General features: G+C 31.1%; 1 protein-coding gene across 2 annotated transcripts in view; it reads right to left on the reverse strand.

Moving 5' to 3' along the window:
• LOC126762418 (cell death protein hid) overlaps positions 1 to 18,006 on the reverse strand; it is a 46,628-nt gene extending 28,622 nt beyond the window's left edge. For both annotated transcript variants that reach the window (XM_050479139.1, XM_050479138.1), the window contains exons 1-2: positions 17,527 to 18,006; positions 15,097 to 15,864 (exon numbers count right to left, since the gene is read on the reverse strand). In XM_050479139.1, the coding sequence (XP_050335096.1) occupies positions 15,097 to 15,295 (199 nt within the window). In that variant the 5' untranslated portion in view covers positions 15,296 to 15,864; positions 17,527 to 18,006. The remainder of the gene's footprint in view (positions 1 to 15,096; positions 15,865 to 17,526) is intronic.
• Positions 18,007 to 20,527: the final 2,521 nt, after the last annotated feature.

Here is a 20,527-nt window from a genome sequence, read left to right on the forward strand (position 1 = left end):
ATTTTTTATTTATGTTTTTGGTTTTTTTTTCAATTCGTTTAATGTTATTTAATATTCATAAGGCGATCAGTACTTATTTTTAGATTTATTCTTTACCTAATTGCTTATAAATTTTTTTTCATTTATTTAATTAATGATTTAAGTATTTTTTTAATAATAGAAAGTATTAGAAGTTTTTCAAAAAATTAAAAAAAAAAAATATTTTCACGTATATTGTAAAATTACGTATATTATTAAATTTTTCTAAGAATCTTAATATATATATATAATTTTAGTCCTTTTATTTTATTTTTTGAGTAAACTTTCAAATAAAGACCTATTTAATAAAGACACATTTTTATTATCAGCGCTGCTCGCTACTATATAAACTTTAATTACACGCGCGTCGTCGCCTATTCACGTCTACGAGTATTTACGCTGCAATTCAATTCATTAATATAAATCATGTCTTATCTGCTGTCCATTAGTCATCCATCCGCGGATCGCCAATGCGGCAAATAATTGATTGAATGGCGCGCCAAGCGTTGAGCCAAAGAAAACAACTAAATCGACTACACACAGCAATAATACAACACAAAGCAATAGAAATAAAAAAAATAAATAATTAAAAAAAATCGGCACAAAGCTGAGAAGCTAATTGAATATAATTCACGCTTCGTTTAGATGCGCTAAACATTATGAGCTACTTTTGCGCGCGCGAAACGTGAGAAGCGCAGCACCCAGTGCAAGCTTATACCCAGCGGCGGCGAGTGCTGAAGCGCGGTTGTGCTATTGACGCGCTGTTCATTTCGCCTAACTGCCAAGCGTCTAGTATATGTATTATATAGTATATTAAACTGTTTGATAGAATTATGAGCAGCGCGCGGCTGCTATCGCTTATGAACGCTTAGTTCGTCTGCTAGTTGGCGATGGTGTTCGTAAGCCGCTTAGCACCTTCATTTTGCGCGCGATAATGCGATTAGTTGCAGCTACCGCAATGCAGTTGCAGTTTCATTTTAGCGATGATCGAACGATAATACAAACAGACTTATATACAGACGAGTGTATATTGAATTATTATTATTATTAAGCACCAACTATTTTCGCATTATCTCTACACATACATATCTTTATGCGTATTGGTAATCATATTTGTAATTATTATTTTTGTCGCAAAGCGCCGATGCGTAACACCACCATGGGTAAGGTCAAGTTCAATGTAGTGGCGCATTTATAACTTCCAGCGCCCACAGACAGCCGATAATCAAAGCCAGCTAAAGCGGAATCAATTACATTGTGCTGCAGTTTAGTCAGCACGCACATACATCGTATAGATAGTATTATTTATAAATAAATATATATCAAAGTAGAGATCTAGCATATGACTTGTTGGTACCATTTGTAGTCATTCATACGAGAACATTCGCAAATTTTCGCGTAGCTTGTGGCTTTTCAATGCATATAGCTTGGTACGTGCGCTGAGTTTAGTGCGATTTTGGTTATTTATATTACTTTTATTAATTTTATTTTCGTGCTTAATTTTTTTAAATAAGTAACATTTAAAGAATTGCTTATGTTTTCATTACTAATTCTTAATTTTAACATTTTAATAAAAACATTTACTTTAAAAATAATAAGAATTTTCTAAATACTGCAAAATTTATTTTATACATGAAAATGTTATGTTATATAATTACATTTTAGACTAAAATCTTTTTTTATGGAATTTCTTTTTTATAGTATTTAAAAAAGATTCTTAGTTAAAAAAAAGATTTTTGTTTCATTGTAGAATTTCAAAATTTGTTTGCAAAAGATTCATAGTTTTGAAAAAAAATATTTTTTTTTTCTAAATTGTGTTTGGAAAATATTTTGTAACTTTTTCGCTGAATTTTCGAATTACTTGAAAGTTTATTTCATATACAAAAATGTTATGTTATATAGTTTAATTTTAGATCAAAATCTTTTTTATTCAATTTCTTTTTTATAGTATTTAAAATGATTTTCAGTTTTAAAAAAAATATTTTTGTTTTATTGTCAAAAATTTTCAAAAATTTGTTTGCAAAAGACATTTTTTTCATAGTTTTGAAAAAAAAATATATTTTTTTTTCTAAATTGTGTTTGGAAAATATTTTGTAACTTTTTCGCTGAATTTTCGGATTACTTGAAAGTTTATTTTATGTACAAAAATGTTATGTTATATATTTTAAGTTTTGGAATTACTTGAAAGTTTATTTTATATACAAAAATGCATATGTTATATAGTTTAATTTTAGATCAAAATTTTTTTTAAATGATCTTCAGTTTTGAAAAGAACTAATTTTTGTAGAATTTCAAAAATTTTACCAATTCTCAAGATTTGTTGGGAATTTTTTTTCGAAATATTACAAATTTTATTTATGTATTTTATATGGTTTTTTTTTTAATTTTAGATCAATATCTTATTTTTTTATAGAATTTTCAAAAATTGTTTACAAATAATTTTCAATTTTGGAAAAAAAATTATTTTCCCTTGTAATTTCGAATAGGTATATAATTTGTTCAATTTTGCTTTGTATAGTAAATGACTAATTATTTTCGGATTTAGAGAACTTGCCTTCCGCATTTAATTTCTTGCATTATTGCGGTTTATGAGTCAATGTTTACAACTTAGAGATAACGAACTTGCAGATTTTACAACTAAATAAATATAATACTAACGGTAAGTAAAAAATGAGTGGCCACTTGATAGATAAAATAGAATAAAACAGGGTATGTTCCGCTAAATATGCAAAGATAGGCCACACTTGAGATATTAAAGTAGCAAAAGATCTTAGAAACTTAAACAAAAAGTTGTGAAATAATTTCTTCCAATTATTGTAATTTTTATTTAATTATTGTTGTAATTAATTATTGTAATTAACAATTAATGAGTGTAATTAATAATTAATTGTTTACATTTATTATATAACAATGCATACATCAAAGTAAAAAGCATGCCACGCTGACTAATTTATTCGCACAACTAAATTCATTCTTTGCACAAATGTTGGTACAGTGCAATCAAAAAGTGTGGAGCAGCGCCCTTGAAACTGCAGAAGAAACATGTGTTGTCTGCTATGCACAACAACTGACTTGCTGATGGGCATATGTGCACACTTAATTACTTATGTACACATTGTTTATTTATATATGTGAAGGTGTATAAGTGTGTGACATCAATGCCGTGGAATGCCGGTAGTTGCCGCGCTTTTGCAACTTCACGTGCAACTTATAAAAATACCAGTGGCATGTGTCATCAACTTGACTTAGCTACACCAACAATAACAGCAAAAACACTAGCTAGTGGAAGACATTGCACGGGCTGCTTGGTAGACAGTTTGGTTTCGTGCAGTGTTGCCGGCATGTCTACGGTGTGGTTTTTATATATGTATGTACTTATATTGAAAAGTATACACACCCATCCATATATTCATAGACACATGTCTGCTTTGAAAAGTGCTCTTAAGTAATATATTAGCATAACTCTTAAGTGTTATATACATATGTATATAAGTATACAAATTAAATTAAAAAAAAAGCTTATAACGAAGCACCCTTTATAATTGTACTTATGCTGTTAGAAACAAAAAATTTAGCAAAGGAGATATTTCTCTGAAGATAATTTTTTAAAGGAAGTTTGTATAACGAAGTAATTACGATTGAGCTTTTTGCAAGCTGTTTATGTCGCTCGGGTTATTCTTTAGCCGAGAATTTTTTTTATTTCTGTTTATTTAATTTTCGGAATGGTTACACATATAAACTTGGTTTAAAAAACTTTTATAGAAAACTAGAAAAATTTAAATACAAAGAAAGCTCTACGGTGTCTTAAAGTTTTAAGAATAAAAATACATAGAAAGCTCTACGATTTCTAAAAGGTTTTAAAGAATGTCGGAGCTCCTTAAACGTTTTTTAATGGCACTATATTTAAAATAAAATGTCTTTCTTCAAGAATTTTCAGATGATCTAAAACAAATGAGAAATATTGATTTAATCTGAAAGACCAAAGCAAGTAAAGCTATCATAAAGTTACAATTTACATGTCTTTACGAATTTTAGAAGAAAGTTAGATGCATATAAACCAAACATTGAAACAAAAGTGAAACTGAAATAAGGACTAAGGCAGGTAGAGAAGCTTTTTAGAGCTTTTCAATACTTAAAATCATAAGAAATTAAATAGAGGGAAAGTGTAAATTTTGAAAAAAAGCTGGTGGGGAAGCTTTCTAGAGCTTTTTAGAGCTTTTCAATACTTTTTAACTGTCTAAACTTATATAGGATTATTAATACTTAAAATCATAAAAAATTAAATTGAGAGGAAAGTGTAAATTTTGAAAAAAAGTTGCCACAAATTCATAGCACTTTCAACATATGTAGAGCTTTTGCCAAGCTTTTTTTTAACTATCATACTAAGTGACCTTAAACCAAATTATTCTTTCTTGAAATTTTAATTTTAATTTAAGCACCAAAGTGGTAAAAAAATAAGTGCTCTAAGCTTTTTCAGAGCTTTTATACGATATCATGACAACATACGTTTAACTCCAAAGCAATTTTGCTTTTCTATGAAAGTAGCGTATAGAAAACAAACAAAAAGGCAGATTTCAAATGTTGAACTTTTTGTGGTCAATGTACTCATTTTCGCTTAACCTTGAAGAATTTTAGATACAATTTTCCGTATAATTTTGTTTTTTCTATTTAAGGAATTCCCTGCCTTCTACATTTTCCTAATTTTTTTTTGCTATTATTTTGTATTTATTTCAAAGCTCTTACCAAGACGGGAGCTCATAAAATAAAAGCTACTTAAAAAGTGCTTATATTAGCAACAACAATAAAGGGCTATTCACCGAACAATTCATTTTGTTTTTTTTTTTTTTAAGGAACAAAAATGAATATTATAAAAGTAACATTTTTTTAAGTCGCGATGTGCATAAAAGTATGAATGGTTGTGGACTAAAAAAATGTTTTTTTTTTTTTTATTATAAGTATGTATGTATGTATGTAAGCATATATATACATATACATATTTATAATATATTTTTGTATATATTGCTTTACTGATATGCACTACGCAATAAATAGAGAGAATCATATATAAGAAAGGGAGCGGAAAGCACGAACGATAACACGGTAACAAGCGCGGCAAAAAGTAATGAATAAACTGCAAGATGACAACAAAAGCACTAACAAATTGCTGTACTTGGTAACAACGTTCACTAGCTGTAAAGTCTCATTATACTTATACGTTTATACCTGAAATATTTATATATGTACATATGTACTCACATACATACCACTATCTATATATTGCTGCAGTTTGCCGGCTTGTTGACTTGCCGCATTTTGTGGCGCAGCTGAATGCAAATTTCACATTATACATGCAAAGCGCAACGAATATGAAGCTGCAACGCCAACAACAAACAGCCAAGAATAAAAAATTGCAAAGTGAACAAAAAATGGCGTGATATAATATGCTGCTGCGGCTGCCACCAATGGACTGTAGGCGCAGTTGTTGACGACAGCAGTTGCCAGCCGATGCGATAATAGAAAATGAGGCATAAAATGGAAAGGTATAAAAACAAACCAAGTGAAAAGCAGTATAACTGGAATATAATACAGCGGTAACAAGAGCCGTAGCGGCAGCAGCAGCAGCAGCGTAGCTTTTCATGTAGAAAATTCAATGGCAATGGCAATGACACAAAGCCGCTGCAACAACAATGCGACAGAAGCAACAAAACCAACAACACAAAAGCTGCTGGCAAACAAGCGCAGAACTGTAGACAGTAACTGTAACAGCCTTTGATGTGGCGCGGCGTAAGCGGGCGGCCGAAGTGGAGAACGCTAGCAGCCGGCAGCTTGGCAACAAAAGTTTAGCAACAAAGTTGTGTATTTACAAAAGTTACAGCCGTATAGCCATAGGCGTTTTGAGCGCAAGAATATGAAAGGCAAAAAGCTAAAAAAAATAAGTGCAAATTTGTTTTGAAAACATTTGCGGCAAGGCCCACTTATCAGCTAACCAGCGGCGCACAGCTGTTTCTAAGCAGCACAGCGCGACCGCCATATTTGTTGTACGGTTCGTTGCTGACGCGCCCATTTTTCGCCTGGCAAGCAGCCAAACAGCCAAAAGCCAGCGCAAAAGCAACGGCAATCAGCAAACAGCAACATCGACAGCAAAGAGGCAAGAGAAACAGCAATAAGTCAGCGCTCCTTGCTGCTGCACGCCCTGCTTTCGCTCGCCCAGATACACACCCAGCAAGCAACACGACGACCTGTCGACCAGGTTCACGGCCGTTTGCCAAACAGCGCAGACGAAGTTGCTGAGCAAAACAAAACCGGCGAAAATAACGCGCGCGCACACACGCATGCCAAGCAGCTTTGCAGACTTTTAGGCGCAATTATGGACGCGGCAAAACAGCTGTTGGCAACAGCCAAATGAAAGAAAACGAACGCCTGGCGGATCGATATGCGGGGCGTCGGCTTCTGCAGGCGGCGCGCTGGCGAGGTGTGCAATGTTAAGAAAGTGCAAAGCAAAACAAAATACGGTGAAAGCGTGCTTGCACGCCGGAATGTAGGCAGTGAAATTTTAGGTGTAGAGAAAATTTTTTATTATTATTATTTGCTGCCTACTTTTCAGCCGCAAAACGAACGCCTGACAACAGTCAAGCGTCAGGCTTTCGCAGTAGGTGTGCGCTTTTAGGGGTTGAGCGCATGTTGGCGGGTGGCTGGGCCAAATATATGTGTGAGTGTTTTAGGCGCCCCAACGGCACTGCCCGGTAACAATGCTTGGGATTGCAGCAAATTTTTACATGATGCCTGTCATCTTTACAAATACATATAGATATTTGTATGTATATATATATATTTCTTGTAAATGTGTGAATCATTAACACGGAAGCATATATGCTAGGCGCATGTTGTAAGTGCCAGCATCCTTAAAGAACAATGCTGTGTATGAAGAATTGCCCGCAGTGGTTTCTGAGTATGTGTGACTTTGAGTTGAAGTTTCGGTACAATGTGTATGCGGCACGTACTTACAAATACCGTTATTCACACGCATACGTTTTAAGATTTCTAAGAATTTATGCATACCGCATGTTGGGAGCTTGATAAGTGAGGAAGTAAAGCTTAAAGTCAAGCATTTCTCTGCGAATTAGTAAATGACTTACAAATTGTGGCAGGGTATGTAATAAATTTGAAGTACCGTTAGCTGAATTGGGCGTTAACTAGTAGTTGAGTTGGTGTAATAACGTGGAACAAAAAAGGAGTCTATATATGGGTGGTAATGTATTTCTTTGTTTTCCTATAAAACTCTGAAGTTATGGGTAAGGATTAAGGAAGATATGACGGATGTGGCAAACTTGCTTCCTGCTTCCATATTTAGAGAAGAGAAAAAATGTTAACATTTGTCTCGAAATAATGTGTTTGTTTAAAAAAAAACTCTCTAGAAATTAAGTAACATTCTTTATCTTTATAGGTTCCTTAGGGCTCACTGAGAACCTAACTCAAGGAGAGGTGGGAAGATACTACTCAAGTTTATATGTAACCTATGTCACTGAGAACCCAACTCAAGGAGAGATACGAAGATCTTACTCAGCTTATATGAAATACTGTTCTGGAGCATCATGAGAGCCTCTATGGCTACTACATATCATATGAAGATTGGCGTCGGGTTGCTAGAAATCACTCAAAAGTTCTTTATAAATACAGAACTCTAGCATAAGGACTAGATGATTGAAAAGTTGAGGATATGCAGTCAAAAAAGGGTCTCTCAAATAAAGCTTATAAAATTCCTAAATGTTACTTAAAAAATATGTCAGCTTGGATAGCACTTAAACGGCGCGAAATGAAAGCTTTAATCAGCTGATTGTATGATTAACTTTATACGCTAGGTCTGTACTTCTTCAAATAACCTTGGGCCTTATCCGAAGCCAAGTATTTAAACTCAAAAGTTATAAAGTTGTGGCATGGTTGGTATGCCGTGATGCGTCATCTAGGTAAACAAAAGGAGAGAGAGAGCGAACCTGGTAGCGAAGAACATATAAAATAACGAGCGCTACACAAGGGAATACCAAATGGTAAATAAATATATTTGAGACTGTGGTTTCTGGCGGGAAAGCCCAAAATATATATAGTTGCTAGGTAAAAAACAAGCAATAACAAAACAAACAACAAGGTGTAAAGAGCAATAATAAAATGAGAGAAACTAAAAAAGAGCAATGAAATCGCAATTCTACAAAAAATTACAAAAGTCAAAAACATGTAAAAAGGGTTGTTTCCAGCAGGCCTACATATTACCCGGTAGAAGCTGATAAAAACATTTAAAAACAGAGAGGAGCAAAAAGTTGGGATACCAGCAATGTGAGAGTGATGCATAAAACATTTAAGCTGAGTTATGAATATGGGCACCAAAGCCCATTAGAGATAAAAATTGTGGAGCAAAGCCACCAGTTGAGAGTGAGAAAGAAATAAACAAAGCAGACAAGCTGGTGAGTAAAAGGAATGAAAAAAGGCAGAGTTAGGGATGAATAGGCTTAGCTGTGTGCAAGTATTTGCTGGAATTGCTCGAGCGAGGGAATGTAGGGATTATGTTGGTGAACACAATGGTAGGTGGCAGCTGTAACCACCCTTGCGCAATCTCAGTCTGTGTTAGTTTATGTGTTTATGAACTGTATGTGCTGCTTTTGTATGCGTATGCATTTTGTTTCAACTCCCCGACGATGGGTGGAGCCTTTGGTGGTTTGATAGGTGTTTGCTTTATTTCTATTTTTATGTATGCTAGCCTTTTTTGTTGGTGGTGTTGACTTTGATGACTCAGCATTGCTAGCAACGGGCGTGGAAATATATGTATATATGTGTGCACATAAATTATATGGGAATATGTATGTGCTTAGTTGGTGCTTGGGCTTTAAGGCAGGCTGTAGGTATTTAAAATTGAAAAATATGTGAATTTATATTTTGAAATAATTTTTTAATTCTCCTCAAAACCATCAAAAACTGCATTCTATAACAATGTTGATATTTAAAAATGAAAAAGTGTGTGAACTGATATTTTTAAAAAATTTTCTTTCCGTAAAAAATTTCAAAAACACGTCTGATTCTAAACAAAACTCTAAAAAATTCAGTAAAGTACAATTTAAAAATATTTCTTAAATTCAAAGATAGTGCCAATTTATATTCAAAGCTACTTTGTTTATCTAAAACCTAGATTTTCAAACACACATACATACATTTGTATGGTTAATTAAATTTACTAATTTGAACTCTACATGACGTATGAGCAACATTGACTTCAAGATGACCCGAAAAAAGTATTACTTAGAAAACTTATATAAATACTAACAAAAAGTGCTAAGAATAAACATTTATGGTTTAAAATAGATTGCTTGAAATGTATGCCTGCTAACACAAAGCCGTTCAAGTTAAAAAAAAATCTGATAAGTGCTTTCACTAAGGGTGACATAACTCAAAAATTATTTTTTTGACGAAACATTAAAAACTATTAAATAAGAAAGTTATTTTCAACAAAATATTTTTATACGCACTTACATCTTTAAGAGAAAAATGTTTGATTTTTATAAAGTTCAAATAATTCAATATACTATATCCTGTGATCAATAACCAACCTACCTCATGCAAAACCTTCAAAAGCCGCACATACTGCACACCTAGATGGTGACAAGCTACAAGCGTAGAGTTTTTTATTTTTTTGGTTTCTATATTTCTGTAAGCTCCGCTTAGCTGGTTTGCAAACAATCGTAGTAAAAGAACCCGTTTATCCAGTTTCAGCTTGCATGCAGTTGCAGAGCTTCCTCTTCCACAAGCATTTCTACTATGTGGTGCTGCTGTGATTTTTTTAGCGCAAATTTATAATTTTTTGTTGTAGTTGTTGTGGTTTTTTTACTTTTTCATACCGTCTTTTTTATATCGAATGCAGTTTAAGCGGCAGCTCAGCAACCAGTTATGTTGTCTGTTGAGTTCTTTGGCTTTTGAGCGCTTTATATATGTAAGTATGTATGTGCATGTGCTTGGAGATAACTAATGTGGCTATAACAGCGACAAGAGCAGTGATCGCGTGCGCGTTTTGCATATATAAACTATTTGTAGTAAGCAGTTTAAATGTGTTTTTTTTTTTATTATTTGCGAACCAGCTGTAGGTTATGAGCTGAAGCGGTTATGAAAATAAATGTTAGGTTTGGAATTGATCAAAAAATTTAATAATATTTTTGTTTAAGACAATTTTTAATTTTTTTTTTAAATTATTTTAAGTTTTAAAATTTTTTTTTTTTTTTTATATTTTTTTAAATATTATTTTTTTTTTAAATTTCTCAAAGTTGATTTTAATTTTGAACAATTACAATTGTTTATTAAAAAAATTTTTGTTTTTTATATTTTTTTATATTTTTCTTTCTATTCTATTTTTTTTTTTTTAAATATTTTTTTTTTTAAATTATTTTAAGTTTAAATTTTTTTTTTTTTTTTTTTATTTGTAAATTTTTTTTTATATATTATTTTTTTTTTTTTTAATTTCTCAAAGTTGTTTTTTAATTTTCAATTGGCTATTAAAAATTTTTTTGATTCTGTTTTTAATATTTTTTTTATGTTTTTTTCTCTTTGTGTCTTACTTTCATAACTTTATTTAAATATTAATGCCTAAAACCTTCCACCCAATTCCTTATGCACAACAAGCCAAAATGGTCAACAAAAAACAAGGGCGTGCCAAGTCAACATCATTAGCTGCAGCCACATTAACGTGCAACAAGTTCAGCAGCGCGCCGTTAACGTCAATTTTATGCTATAGCTCATATATGTATATATGTATATAGTATATATGCACATAAGCACACATACAAGCCCATAAGTATGCGCATATTACAGCATAAATATGCGCCTGCGCGCAATTGCATTGACTCGATCGCTTGAAGTTTTACTTATGGGTCGAGTCGGTGTGGCACGCGCCAAACTGGATTTCGTGTTTTCTGTGGCATTATTGTGTTACCGTTTTTTGTGCGTTTTCAATTATCGTTCAGCTTTTATGCTTTTTGCTTTCATTTTGTATTGTTGTTTTGTCTTCTCTTTTTTTTTATTTTAATTTTTTGTTTATTTTTTCTGTATTGAAATTGTTCACATGCAAAGCACGGGTGTGGTAATAAATGTCTAAATAAGCAGTATCTCGTTAACGTTTGTGGCAGCAGCAGACATTTGGGGCGTTTGCTGTGGCCGAAATAATGCCAAAACGCTGGTCACTTGGTCAAGCGGACAGCAAAATTGGGCGTGTTTCTTATGTATTTTATGCAGGCATTTGAGTTTATTGCATTTATTTATTATATTCATTGTTTATTTTTGTGAAAATTTGTTTTGGGTTTTTTATTAATATAATATAACCTGCTTTTAGCAGTTAGAACAATAAGAAATAATAATTTTTAGTTAAATAAAAAACACTTTTTAGAATTAAAAGGATAAAAAATAATATACGAAAATATAGACGTATATATATATATATAAATTTTTCACGTATAAAAAAATTATAAAAATTGTTATTAAATATAATATATGAAATAAACTATTTTTTATAAAAAAAATTAAGAGGGAAATTTTTAATTAAATAATTAAAAAATTTAATAAAAAAAAATTAAAAAATTGTTAATAAATATCAGTAATTGTTTTTATAACAAAATTAATAGAAAAATTTTTAATAAAATTAAAATATTGTACATAAAAATTACTTACGTAACAAACAAAATATATAAAAATTGCTATTAAATATTAAAAATATCAAAAACAAAATTAAAAAAAGTAGTATACTAAATTTAAAAAAATTAATGAATAATTAAATTTAATTTAAAAAATTTTAATTTTATAATCAGTTTATTATTTTATTTAAAAAAAATTGTCAAATTTTCAAAAATGAAAAAAATAAAAAAAATAAAAAAAATCGGCCCACTCCGGGATTAACAAGGATAGTTGTCAAATTAATTGAAGTTTTTTTTGAGGAAAAACCAAAAAAAAATGGCGAACTTTCAAAAAATGGCGAGGTTCAAAAAATGACGATTTTACTTAAAAAAACACGATTATTTTTTATTGTGTGTTAAATTTTTTTCCTGTATTTTTTCAAAAAGTTCATTCAAAAACAAAAATTTAAAAAAAAGGTCTCCAAAAGTCAATTTCTACAAAAGTTATGGCTATTTGAAAATTAAAAAGCCTTTTTTTGAAAAATTCATAACTTTTTTTGAAGTTGGACAAAAAATTTTGAAAAAATTCTCAAAAATGTTTTTCAAAGGGTAGAAAAGGATGGATAAGTTTCAGCAAAATCTAATGGGGTCGGGTTCAAAAGTGGTCGATTTGGTATGGAATACCCCATATGCATATACTGCGTTTATACATATATATATTTATATATATTTATACTATTTACAGTTTATTGACCGTTTGACAGTTGAAAGCATTTCAACGCCCAGCTGACCTACCCATTGTGTTAAATTGCTCATAAGCGGCTAATAGCCGCGAGTTGGCTTATTTGCATTCAAACACACATAATGTGGCATACACATACTTAATACTATGCCGAAATAACTTTTATATTTTTGTTATGCAATAACAGCCGTTGCGGCTTGAATTCGCTTTTTGCGACTGCGATTTGGGTATGAATATGCTGTACATTTTGAGATGTTGCCATGTATTAGTGGTTATGTAAATATAATCCTATATACTTAAAATATATATTTTTCTACCAATAAGTATTTAAAAAATACTCATAAGCCCATACAAAATTAATTATAGCTGCAAATTTTGCTATAATTGAAATTCTGTGACAAACATTATCTATTTTTTGACGATTTTATGACTTCCTCAAGGCCGAGTTTATATAAGAAAGATCCATATAAACTCAAGTGTTTCTGGCACTACATTCATTTAACTTTCATGCTATAATGTACCTTTGCATTAAATTTTAATCCATTTAATTGCGCTGTATTTGTTGTAATTTATAGCAAAGTGATACTGTTCCAATAAAGTTGCCAATAAAGCTAAGCACTCAAGCACTTCAAATATTGCCATTGTTTTACACTTCATATCATTCGTACACATACATACATACTACATATGTACACACATGTACATACAGCAGTAGTTATTATTTACCTTTCGCTTGTCGACTACTTGACTGAATTGCTGCATTGTAACTACTCATAACAATAACAATAAAGTAATAAATGGCAATGACTCATTGATTTATTTCTTACGGCCCAGCGATGCTTACTATTGTTTAATTATTTACTTTAACGATTTGTTACATATGAGCGATAAATATACAAGCATATGTAACTATTCTTAATAACGCGTTCTGTTAATATTTGTTCAGTTCAAGAGTTTGGTGGCAATATTTGCAATCTTGCTAAGTGAATGAATTCAAGGACTTTTTTTTTGAAGAAAAGGTATGATTGTTTATATGAATATATAGTCATATATTATATTTTTATAAAAAAAATCTACCTATAATCCAAAAATATAAGTAAAATAAAGTTTCAACATCCTAAAAGTATGCAACTAAATATCTTAACTTTTGTACTGTTGCATACTTTTGGGCTGTAAGCGGTCGTTTTGTCGAAAATTTGCTATGAGCCTATTGCTAAAAAAGAAAATATGAACTCTTATAGCCTTAATTTAAAAAATAATAATTTTTTCCTTTCTTAGTTAATAGTATTGAAGAAACTGCTAAAATAACAAACAAACTTTCCTGTTTTAAAGCTATTAAAAATTATTTACTGGAAAGTCCTGGAGGAAAGAAATTTAATCAAAGATTTATCTTTCGCAACAGAAGATATCAACTAATTTATATATTGAGCGCGTAAAAGTATGCAATATTTATAAAAATCCGTTGCATATCTCAAGGCGGCACATTTCTGTATTGTAAAATGAAGGAAAACTCAGCAGAGTTTATACCCAGAAAAGATCAAGATAAGCTTTGCTCAATATATGCAATAGAAATCAAATGATATTAGCCTTAATCTAATTTAGTCATTTATTTAAAAATATTTTGAGTGCAAAAAATTTAGTAAAAATAAACGAACTTTGCATCTTTTTGGTGTATGGCGTCCAGTATTTAAATATTTTTGGTTAACAGCCTAAAAGTATGCTAAAAGCTATATTTTAGAAACATCTTATTGTTTAACAGCCTGAAAGTATGCTATAGGGCACCTGAAAATGGGTGTCTTTCGGGTTTTTGCGCCTATATTTTAGATACTTTTTGTTAACGCCTAAAATTCTGTTAAAGTGCTTATGTATAAATTTTGTAATATCGATTTTCAAACATCCTTTTGTTGGACAGTCTAAAGGACGGCTCTTAAAAATAATTGTTTTTATAAGGCTACTCTCTTTGAACTTGACTTTTTGTACTTTGGCATAGCTTTGAAAACCTCACTCCAATAAGTAGACTATTATTTATGTGTAATTTCCAAAAATTATGCTATATGGTAAGGATGCACTATTTTAAGGCTTACTGCGCGGTAGCTAGGGTGCAGAAAAATGGCCATATCATGTACTATTTCAACACTGGTTTTTTCGAGCGAAACGGAAATTCTGAGTTTCTCGGAAATGTCCGTCTATCGACTCCTGTCTGATTTAATATACGTATGCAAATGGAAATTCTGAAGTTCTAGGAATTGTTATTGAATATAATCAGTTCGCCTTTGTCCTTTATGCGACTCCTTCATCACTACTTTGTGCAAACTTATGCAAAAGGAAAATTCCATAATAAATTTTCTAAGTAAAACGCCTCAGTTATTATTTATGCCGTGAAGGGGTTGACAGCAATAATTTCAAAAAAAGGAAATATGGGAAGAATTATTTTGAATGGTAAATTTGAAAGAAAAATCGATAAAACTGATGACACACCCACCCTGCAGGCAAGTTTTTGCATATATGCAGAAATATAAATATATAGGCATATCATTTACTAGGTGCTATATATTCATACTAGGTATATGCGCAAATATTTGATAACAATAATAAGTAATAGCAAAAGTATAATACCTCAATTCCATAAAGAATGTTTCATTGCAATATAGAAAAAATATGATATATGCGATATAAAAGGAAATAAATGCAACTTACTCATATACTGGTAGAAGGCCATCATAAAATGCGGCGGTAGCGGACTCTGCATGGGCGTTTGTGTGGCCGACGTGGTTGTGTTGGGCGATTGTGATGTCGACGAAGCAGCGCTGCCGCTGCCCGCACTGCCGTGACCGCCACTCGATGACGATGCAGAGTCATCGCCGCCGCCCTCGGGCATATAAAAGACAACAGCCATCGTTTCAGTTTTTGTGATTTAATTTCGTGTTTTTGTTTTGTTTTTTATTTCCCTGATTTTTGCTGCACGCTTTTGCGGCTGAGTTTTGTTTTTTTAGATTTGTGGTTGTGAGTTTGTTTGCTATTATTGCTACTTTTCTCTCTTCACGCTTTGTTGTTACTGTTGTTTTTGCATAAGTGCGCACACACACCTGCTGCTGCTGCTGTTCGGCGTACCTGCGCAGCAATGTGGGCGGCAGTGTGGAGATCGCGTTCGCACAGGATTATTCTTGCACGCAACAGAATTGTCTCTTACAGTTAGTTATATTTGCAATTTAGTATTTGTTGTGAAGTTATGTTGCGTTTTCAATGTTTCAGTGTTTCGATGTTTTATGATTTTTTATAATTTTTCTAGCACTTTTAGATTTATATTTTGATATTTTGAATAATTCAGCACTTTTGTTAATACTTGTCTGCAATCGAAATGATTTTCACCGTTCTCACACTTTATGGCAAATTGTTTGAAATTGTTGCGTGCAGTTGTGAAATTCCTTTTGCTCTCAAACTTGAACTCAAAAAGTCGTTTTTACTCTAAAATTATATAAACTTTAAATTACTAACTTACTTTTTATTTGTTGCTTATAATTGCGGCAAAATATAATAATTTTTTTGTGAATTGGCAAAATGTAATATTTTTAACTCTTGAAAATATTAAAATAATAAATAAAATTTTACAAAAATTGTAAAATTTAATTAAATAATTTTCGAAATATAACACATATATTTTTATTAAAAATCAGCGCAAATTTTTACGTTATTTTCTTCTAAAATTTCTTCTAAATTTCGGTTATGGAAAGTTTAGCGAAATCAAAGGAATTATTTTTGACTGTGTGCAATTTTTTTTGATTTTCCAAAATTTTATTCAAGCAAATATTTTTAAAATTAAAGTTATATTTTTTAATATTATTGATTTAATGTTATATAAAAATAACAACTCCTCATATTTTTAAACAAACTATTTTCTGCTAATAAATTTTCCTTTTTTTTGCGATTTACTGCCAAATTTGAAATATTTACTTTATTAAAAAAATAACCAAATATATTGAATTAAGCTTTATTAAAAGAAATATCCAAAAATATTGAATAATTTTAAAAAGTTAAAAAAATTTTAGGTATACATACATACATACATATATTTTTAAAATTCCATTTTTAATTTATGGTTGTTGTAAATTGATTCAGATACAGATTTAATAAAAAACATTATATATTTTCTATTTTATAAAAAGAAATGATTATTATTAATGAAAAAAAATTGTTATTTATGAAAAAAAAAACATTTTTAATGAAAAAAAAATTTTAATGAAAAAAAGTATTATTTATAAAAAAATTAAAAATTAATTTTTTTAAATAATTAAAAATGAATTTTTTTAAATAATTTTTTTTATCATAATTTAAGTTATGGAATGTTAAAAAAATTATTATTCATGAAAAAAAAATAATAATTTTTTTAAATAATTTATTTTTTTAAATATTTTTTTTTTTATCATAATTTAAGATAATGTTAAAAAAAAAATTAAAACTCAATATTTCTTAGTTTGTGGCAAGCTTTTTTTTAAACAATTGTTAAATTTTATTTAATATTTAAGTTGAGTTGAGAATTGAAATTCAAAATTTTGTTTTTCAATCAAATGTTTTTAATAAATTTGTTTTAATATGTTTTTATTAAAGAAAATTTCAAATGGAAAGTTTATTATTATTTTATAATTTTTCATATTACTTAACAAAATTAAAACAATACATAATTTTAAATTTTAGGGCAAATAATTTTTCGAAATTATTATTATTATATTCAATCATAATTTTCTATTTGCATACTTATGCTTAAAATTTACAAAAACAAAAGTTTTATTTTAGTTCAGTTTCTTTTTAAATAATAAAACAGATTTCAAAATATTATGTTACATAATTGTAAGCAAAAAAAAATATTTAATTTTTTCTGTGAATTTTCGTCATTACTTTTTTTATTTTTTTTTTCAATATTATAATTTTTTCTTGTATTCATTTCTGCATAGTTTTAGTTTTCACAAATTTAAAATTCAAAACACAGCCACTTTTTATATTTCTCACCAAGTATTTATGAAAATTTCGTCATAAAATGCAAAGTAACATTTTTTGCAGTTTGTGTTTTATTATTTCTGCACTTTTAGTATTTAAATATATTCCTTAATTTTAATTTGCTATTAGACTTACAATTTTCACAGCACTTTGTTGGTATTTTTCGCTTTTTGTATTTTGAAATTTACTGCAACAGGCAAATTTGACACTTAAAAAGTTTTAGTCACTTACAAATCGTTTTGTTTACAATTTTTTCGAACATTACGAAATTCGAACAATTTTTTAAACAATATTTTCTAACGGTTTTTGTTATTACGTTCAATTAACTGGAAGTATTTAGCACGTTTTCAATTGGTTTTGTGTTACTTATTACTTTTTTTAATGTTATTGTTGTTTTGGCACTAATCAACTTTTGCAAGTTCGCGTCTATTTGCTGAACCACACGCACATACGAACACACACACACACCCACGCGAGCGTACGTCTGCACTGTGAATTGTCGTTTGGTGTTGCGTTGTTGGGTTGGCGTTTTGGCGTACAGCAGAGTGTTCCCAAAAAACAAAACCAGCGTTAAAGTGTTAACCACCAACCAACAAACACGTCTTACTTGCTTCGTTGTTCTCAATCAACTGTGCTTCTGTTTTAGTCGGCGCGCAGTGTAGGTTCTGCCACCTCCTCCTAGCGGCGGCGAAGCGGCGACGTTGACGTCGTCAACTACTCACAGACACACGAGCAAATCTGACCGACGGCATTTGTCACTCATACCAATGCAGACAGTCAGAACGCTCGAAAAACACCAGCTATTCAGTCAGAAGCAGGCAGTCAGCCAGCGAGCTGGTGAACCAACGCAGCCAGCAACAACGACAACAATTAGCGAGTGCACAGAGTCAGTGTAACAACAACACACTGACGCAGCAGCAACAAATACCAACAACAACAACAATGAGAGATGCAGGCAACAGCACGACAGCGCAATCATAATGCAGCTGAGAGTAACAACAACAGCGGGGAGTCGAGCGCGCGCAACAACAATACGAGCCGATTGGAGGCAAAGGAAAAAAAAACGCACGTTGAAATAAAAATTGAAAAAGCAAAAGAAAAAATATGGAAAAAAGCATAGAGCGCGACGAAAAAAGGTAAATAAAGCAGCGAAATCAAAGAGTCAGTGGCAGGCTGCAGTTGCATGCAACGAGTCTTGTGCAGCGTGAGCGTAGCGGCAGCAGTAAGCGCGACAATTAGAAACCAGAACAGCAGCTCAGTAACGCACACACGCAAGTGCAATAGCTGCATGGGTGTTTGTGTGCGTTTAACAAGAGGCTACACACACACACACACCTACGAACAGGTAGGCCGTTAATGCGTGTGCTGTTTAGTGTTAGTATCTGTGTGCTGCAGTGGTGGAAAATGCAGAACCAAACACACGTAATTGTCAGCACATATACAAACAAGCATACATACCAAACTACATGTATGTATAGGTAAATATGCACTTGCAGCGCTGATGATTTAGCTGAGCCATCAGCCAACTAGAAGAGCCACTCAGCAGCTAGCATGACAAAGACCTGCTCATCAAGCGCTTGCAGTATATATAAGATGCTAGAAGAGGATGCAAGACACCATGCACTGATATATGGTATCTACGCTCTTGCTTCTGTGCCGCGCTCTTCAAGAAGTTGTACGCTCACGCTCAGAAGATCACGATATATTCTCGAAAGAAGAGTAAAAAGCAGCAAAGGAATCATATTCTTGCTGTCTGTTTCTTTAAAAAGTGTTGGTTGAGATTTTGTTTCTTAATACCGAAAGAAAGCTCTTTTGTATACAGTGCGCGGAATTAAACTCTAAAGGTGGCAGGAAAGATTCAAATATATAAATGAAAGAGAGTTGGATTTGTCCAGCCAAGAAAATAGTATATTTCACAATTTTGGGTTGGAAAAACATTTCTTGAAATGATTTTGAAGATTGTTAGAGACTTCTGGATGTATCATTGACTTCTCGAGTTGAAATATTGTTATTTCGAAGGACTGACGCTTTGAGCGATCGGGCCTATGATCGTACTAGATGTTAGATAATTATTTACTAATATTTATCTTTTGGGAAACTCGAACATTGATCTGATAATACATTAGATCCTTATTCAATCTTTATCCCTATATAAAGGGTTTTTTATGAATCAGATACATCTAGGTTAGGAATTTTTGAACTATGAAAGTTTCTGTGAAAAAACCCAACGCAATTTCTGGTCAGAAGGGATTATAGGAAAGGTTAGATTTATTTAGCTCTTCAAAAGTTGTATCTATAGTGTTAAGGTTCACAAAATATTCGCTTCGTTTTTTTCCAAAAAAAATGTTACAGAAACTTAGACGAAACCACTTTAAAATTAAACCGTCTAGTGTGCGCAGAAGTTTAAAAATTAATTTATAAATTATTATTATAAATTATTAAATATAGACTAAATATATTTTAAGGAGATACAAAAGCTCTAAGCATTATTAGAAGACATTAGAGGACAAAAAACACGATGGTGTGGTCTGCGTAACCGGAACGGTTCTCAGATTTTCATCTTGTTAAGAGCTATCAACTCTTCAGTATGCCTCGAAATCACTTCAGAGATGTTGTCTGCCACAAAAAAAAAACAAAGAAATTTGCGTGATAAGTTCTGAAACTTGAAAACTTCTCACAGCCATTATTTGAAAACACCAATCTAAAATACCAAATTTGATCATTAATCAAATAAGCTGTTTGGATTATCCCACTAATCTTAAAAATTTATCAAAATTTCGCCATACAAAAATGACAGTTCCAAATCACTTCATTGAAATGTTTTTAAATCTCTCTGTGCGACTCTGATTTTGCGAATTTGTCAGCACTTTAAATCTGTTACATTATCAAGCTGATTTAGTGCAAAAAAATGTAAACAAACAATTTTTTTTTAAAGCAATGAATCTAATTTCATCTGAAAATCGACTTAACAAATGAAAAAATGCAGCCATTATTTATATTATATGGAAAATATTAAAAAAAACCGTTTTTTTATTTCAAAATACTATATGACAATCATTTCTTTTGATAAATATTAAGCGATGTGAATTCTTGAATGACAATAACAGCTGTTTTTGATCTTCCTAACGGCAGTGAG

This window comes from Bactrocera neohumeralis, chromosome 6 (genome assembly GCF_024586455.1).
Source record: "Bactrocera neohumeralis isolate Rockhampton chromosome 6, APGP_CSIRO_Bneo_wtdbg2-racon-allhic-juicebox.fasta_v2, whole genome shotgun sequence".
Lineage (NCBI taxonomy): Eukaryota > Metazoa > Arthropoda > Insecta > Diptera > Tephritidae > Bactrocera > Bactrocera neohumeralis.